The 6099-nt window shown below is 33.8% G+C and overlaps 1 protein-coding gene across 1 annotated transcript; it reads left to right on the top strand.

The window, feature by feature from the left end:
• Positions 1-3006: 3006 nt before the first annotated feature.
• Positions 3007-6099, top strand: LOC143251183 (uncharacterized). Its single transcript, XM_076502594.1, has 3 exons — positions 3007-3108; positions 3723-4052; positions 5247-6099. The coding sequence occupies exons 1-3, from the start codon at positions 3096-3098 to the stop codon at positions 5609-5611; spliced, it is 708 nt and encodes a 235-aa protein (XP_076358709.1). The 5' UTR covers positions 3007-3095; the 3' UTR covers positions 5612-6099.

The raw sequence follows: 6099 nt of genomic DNA, 5'->3' as shown, positions 1-6099 counted from the left end.
AGAAATATCTGGATTTTATTTTTAATATGATAATATTGATTTAATTATATGTGAATATTATATTGGAATTAGGAATGGTGCTTTTGCACATCTTTTAATTTTAAGTTTGAAAGTCTGTGTCAATCAGTACATTCTTAGAATGATATACACTGCTGGCCAAAATCTTAAGGGCAATGAACATAAAGATAAAATATGCATTTGCACTGTTAAACTCAACCGCGTATTTCAGTGGAGCTTCGAAATATTAAAATAAGAAAAGGGAAAATAAAAATAAAAAAAACTTTTTCAGCATTTAATATGGAAAATGTTAACACTAGGAAATTAGTCTAAATACAAGCTGGTCGAAAGTTTAAGACCATATCAAAAAGAACTCCTAAACAGGGTAGAAAATGCCCAACAAAAGGTCTCAGTAATGTGTTGCACAGCCGTCATTGCGAATAACTTCAGAAATTCGCTTTGGCATGGACGATATAAGAGTTTTCAGAAGGCTGGCTGGAATGTTATTCCAAGATGGCTTAACGAAGACCATGCACTGTTTGGAATTGATGTCTCTTTCTATAGACTTCCCATGCCATCCATCCCCAAACATTTTCAAAGAGGTTCAATTCGGGTGAACACACTGGATGGTCCAAAAGAATCACGTTATTCGCCACGAGAAAGTCCTTTGTCCTGTGGGCATTGTTGATTTCAGCTTTGTCCTGCTGATAGATTCAGTCATTTTCATACAAGCGATGGCCTTCAGTCAATAAAGATGCTCTCTCCAACATGCCCATGTAGCTAGCTGCTGTTGGACACCCCTGTATATCCTGAAGCTCCATTGTTCCATGAAAGGAGAAAGAACCCCAGATCATGATGGAACCTCCTTATCGTTTCAGTAACATTGGAAGCCGTCTGGACTATCCAGGTTGAATATTTTCTCATCAGAGAACTAAATCTTCTTCCACTTTTCTACGTCCCATGTTTGGTCCTTCTCAGCAAAGTTTAACCAAGCCGTTTTGTGGTGTGTAAGGAGGCGTGGCCTTTGAAGACGTTTACGGTTTTTAAAGCTTTTCGCTCGTAGATGGCGTCTTATTGTTCTTGAGCTGCAGTCTACGTGCGTAAGGGCCTTAATCTGGTTCGACTATTGCCTGGTGTCTTGCCGGACAATCCATCGAATTTTCCTGCTCAACCCCGGCTGAATATCTTTGGGCCGACTTCCAGAAATTCTCGTTTCGTATAACTCAGGGTCTTCTACGATATTTGCAACAGCAGTTTTACTACACCCAATCTCACCATCGATGGCACGTTAAGAGAAACCTTGCTCTTGCAGCTCGACAATTCTGCCACGTTCAAATTCTGTCAGCTTTTTAGCCTTTCCCATATTTCTACCCAATGTTACACAGGAGATGTCAGTGGGAGATGTTGACAACGGTAATGTACGAACAAAAATAACTAAATTTAGTTATATGTTTACCGATTAACGCTTCGTTTCAGTATTGTCTTAAACTTTTGACCTGCTAGTATTTAAACTAATTTCATAGTGTTCACATTTTCCTATTAAATGCTAAAAACGTTTTTTATTTTTATTTTCTCTTTTCTTCTTTTCACCTTTCGAAGAATTTGGCCAGCAGTGTATATATAGCATTTTTGTTCCTTTGTTTGATGTAATGGAAAAATTGAATATTAGAAGTTTTGTAAACACTGTTTTTATCTTGATTCCTTTTATTTAGTCTGGACACACGAAAACTATGTCTAATGCGGTTTTATATGTTGACATTCATGAAGTTTTTAGTTTAGTTTTGTTTATATCACCTTACTAGTCAAATCCGAGACGAAAGCCATAAATGTCTAACCAGTTGAAATCCTAAAAATATTATTTCATGTTTGAAATATATTCTAGATTTGAAAAGTCATTGTTGAATTGATAGGGTCAAGTACTAAAGATTGCAGATAGCGAAAATTTGCCTCGTCATAGTTAGAGACAAATAAACAAGGGCGTAAAATCTTTATATATTTTGCTGAGTCATCATTTAATAGAGAAATACTTTAATGTTAATCTCAATAATTAAAAGGTAATGGTTGAACTATAGGATATCGACTTAGGATTGTGGTATTTGAGATTTATTGTAGTAGTTTTACTCACTTGATTTGAAATAGCAGGAATAGTAAATTTTCAGGTTGTTATACAATTTAGCATAATTTTATGGGCGTAGAATAAAATTATGGAACTTTTAAAAGACTTGAGCTGATTTGGAACGTAACATTATGTATAAAAATATTCACTATAGACACATGATACTGTTGTCTGAACTAAAAGCCAATCGTCTGTGAAATTTGTGAAACTCGAGAATGTAGCATCTGGTATTCAAAACAATTTTTAACTATTTATTTTTATTCAGTGTCCCTGTGCTGTTATTTTTTTTTAACAAACTGATCCTCAAGGAAATTGGTTTTCAAACGTAGAATAATAATTTCGCGAAATTGTTTATTTGGTGATGTCGAGAAAACCCACTTGTAGAGCAAAATATACTTGTAAAAAGACTCGTTTGGGTTGAGAAAATTTTTACGTAGAGGAGCCTTACGTAAAAAATTTTCTCAACCGAAACGAGCCGTTTTTACATATAAATTGTTTATTTGTTGTTTTTTTTTAATTTCGCGCTAAGCAACACGAAGGCTACATGTGCTAGCCGTCCCTAATTTAGCAGTGTTAGACTAGAGGGAAGGCAGCTAGTCGTCTCCACCCACCACCAAATCTTGGGCTACTTTTTTACCAACCAATAGTGGGATTGACCGTCATGACTGTCCTGTAAGTCCACTCTGGGGTTAATACTTCGATAAATACCATAAGATAAAAACTTGCTGTGGTCATTAACTGGCACGTACCACTACAAACATGATTAGATAATGGATGTGATGACTAATTGTCCCCTAGCAGATCATTCAAGAAGCTGCACACGAACCGCTGAATTATTTGAATGTTTCACACGGCACATTATGTTACAAAAATTGTCTCAATAAATAGAGGTTGTTGAGAAAAAGAAAGCTAGTTATTACTATTGTAACACACGAAACAGTTTACAAACCGTAGTTGTTAGTTGTGTAGAATTACCCTAAAGATGGAAAAAGCTGGTAAGTTATTTACTTGTCTACGTGAAAGTTGTTACTCATGGGGTACACAGTTAAAACTTAGGTTTAGAGAATAATACAAACACTTTTACCTCAAAACAATACTGAGTTCCTTAAACAAATTTGTCTGAACTGTAATAATATTGATAGTTGTAGAGATATAAATACAGGAGTTTTGTACTCTTATCAATGTAAGTAAATTAGCTGCAAAATGAATAGTTAGTTTATGTAAATACATGTGTATCAAGAAAACACCTACATGTTTGTTCCGTTCCCCAGTTTGTAAGACTAACCACACATATTTTACGTCAGTTAACAGAACTGAGCTATTTTTATCAGTCCATCATGATTCTGTTATCATAAATATGAATATTCGATGTTGCATTTCATCCAACAGACGTGTATTAATTCCACGGAATAGAAAGTGTTATTTTAAAAAAGGTTTTCCTAATTATTTAAGACGTACCTTTTAATTTTGTAGACTTAAATTTTGAAAGCTTCATTTTTGACAAAAATAAGTAAGTTATGCGACCAAGAATAAAGAAATAATTTTGAAAAATTTAAGCAGGTAGTTTTTTATTGTATGTAAGATGTAACTAAAGTTTATTTTAAAATAGGTGGATCAAAGAAAGACGACAGCTGTTGTACATGTGTCGTTACTTGTCGCTGTGAAAATGGAAAGATGAAATGCGTCTGTAACTGTAAGGATGACACATCTCAATGTTGTACAGAAGCTGAAGACAGGAAAAACAAATGTACAGTTACTGTCGTTTGTGAATGCAGAGATGCACCTTGTAGTCCAGACTGTAAGAAGGATTCATGCGAGGATTGTGTAGAAACCAGAAAGAAGAACAGTTGCGTTTGTAACATTACCTGCTGGTGTGAAAACGGAAAGATGAAATGTGTTTGTAACTGTAAGGGTAACACTTCTCAGTGTTGTGAAGAAGGTAAGAAGAGAAAGGATAAATGTACTGTTAGTTGTCAGTGTTTAAAAAGGAAGGATATGATTTAGTACACCTTGAAGACGTAAATTGTGTTTACCGTTGCTCTTTTTATCCACAATTCTATCTAATCTAAAGCAAAAAACTAGTATTCAGAAAGTTAACAGTGGAATTCGTTGCCAGTAGATTGTTTCATGTCTCAGAAAGATGCCCTTAAATATATTAGATGTAAACTGATGTACATGTAACCTCACATAGTTAAAGCTAAATATTGAGCTATAACCAAACCAAAGTGATATCGTACCTAGTATAATTTGATAACTGACCGATATGATCAGAGAATACAGGTCATGAGCAAGCGCTGTATAGGTCTGTAACATTTAAACTGTTGAAAGTAAAATTAAATATGTAATAATGTGTAAAATACTAGATGTTAGTATAGCTGAATCAAGATATTTTACAACAACTTGCAGACCGATATTTATATTACATGGAACGAAAATTACTAACATCCTGGAGCTTAGGGTTCGTCAAGTGCAACATATTCTAATTTCTTTATGTAACAAAGGCTCGCGTCGGTGAGAAGGCACCTTCTCTACTTCAAACTGCCGACCAATGCTTATGACACACGGACCATTAGTAACTATTTACTTATTTCTACAGGTTTCGTTACTGTCGTAACGTAATTATTTTAGAAAGGAGAGTTACAAAACGCTTATCAAAAAGTAAATTACTTTTGGTTGCAAAATGAATAGTTAGTTTATTTAAACACATGATTATCTCAAGAAACCACCCACATGTTTGTCCCGCTTCGAAATTTTGTGAAACTGACCAAACATATTTTACGTCAGTGAACAGAACTGATCTACTTTTATCAGTTCAGGATGATGCTGTCATCTTAAATCTGAATATTAGATGTTGCATTTCATCCAACAGATGAGTGTTAATTCTACGAAATAGAAAGTGTTATTTTAACACATGTTTTTGTAATTATTTGAGACGTACGTTTAATTTTGTAAATTAATTTTGTAAAAGGTCCATTTTGACAAAAACAGATTATACGATCGAGTATCGGTCACAACATAAGTTTTGAAACTACTGAAAGACACGAGTAAGAAATATAATACATAAGTAATATTGAAAACAAAATCAAGCAGCAATTTTTATTGTACTAAAAGTGTTCCTGATATTTTTATATAGGTGAAACAATGAGAGACAATAACTGCTGCATATGTGTCGTTACTTGTTGCTGTGAAAATGGAAAGATGAAATGCATCTGTAACTGTAAGGATGACACATCTCAATGTTGTACTGAAGCTGAAGATGAGAAACACAAATGTACAGTTACTGTTGTTTGTGAATGCGGAGATACACGTTGTAGTCCAGTCTGTAAGAAGGAGTCATGCCAGGATTGTGTAGAAACCAGAAAGAAGAACAGCTGCGTTTGTACCGTTACCTGTTGCTGTGAAGACGGAAAGATGAAATGTGTTTGTAACTCCAAGGGTAACAGTTCTCAGTGTTGTAAAGACGGAAAGGATAAATGTACTGTTACTTGTGAGTGTTAAAGGTGAAAGGACTTATCCCATACTACTGAAATTTTAATGATGGTGAATTATTTGACTGAAACTCGTAAATTGATGGCATGAATTAACAGCAAGAGAAAATTAATTTGAAGATGAAAAACGTAATTTAAAATTGTAATAAGTATTTTACATATATTTCACTGTATTCTAGAGAGACTGTTAGTACTATACCAAACCGAATACGGATTAATGTATGTTGGTTCTCTTTTCAATTTGATAAATGTGATTATATAAAGTTTAAATGTTTAATTGATGATAGATAATTATTTAAACAATTAGCTATCTAGATACATCAAACATAGTGAAGTCAAAATGTTAATTGGTTTTATAATGTTTTTTCAATTTAATCTTTGTACCATCAACAGACTAGCACCATTAGATTTGTGAATGAGTAATCAATATAAGAAGATACAGTGGCTTTTAGGAATACAATGTTGTGATGTTGAATTAATAAAATAAACTATATGAAA

This window comes from Tachypleus tridentatus, chromosome 5, assembly GCF_004210375.1.
Source record: "Tachypleus tridentatus isolate NWPU-2018 chromosome 5, ASM421037v1, whole genome shotgun sequence".
In the NCBI taxonomy this organism is placed as follows: domain Eukaryota; kingdom Metazoa; phylum Arthropoda; class Merostomata; order Xiphosura; family Limulidae; genus Tachypleus; species Tachypleus tridentatus.
This window is presented reverse-complemented; position numbering and strand designations above follow the sequence as displayed.

Bases quoted from the DNA above. Each gene is read 5' to 3' on its own strand.
- LOC143251183 (XM_076502594.1), top strand. The intron at 4,053-5,246 runs GTAAGAAGAGAA...ATTTTTATATAG, and splicing joins TTCTCAGTGTTGTGAAGAAG to GTGAAACAATGAGAGACAAT.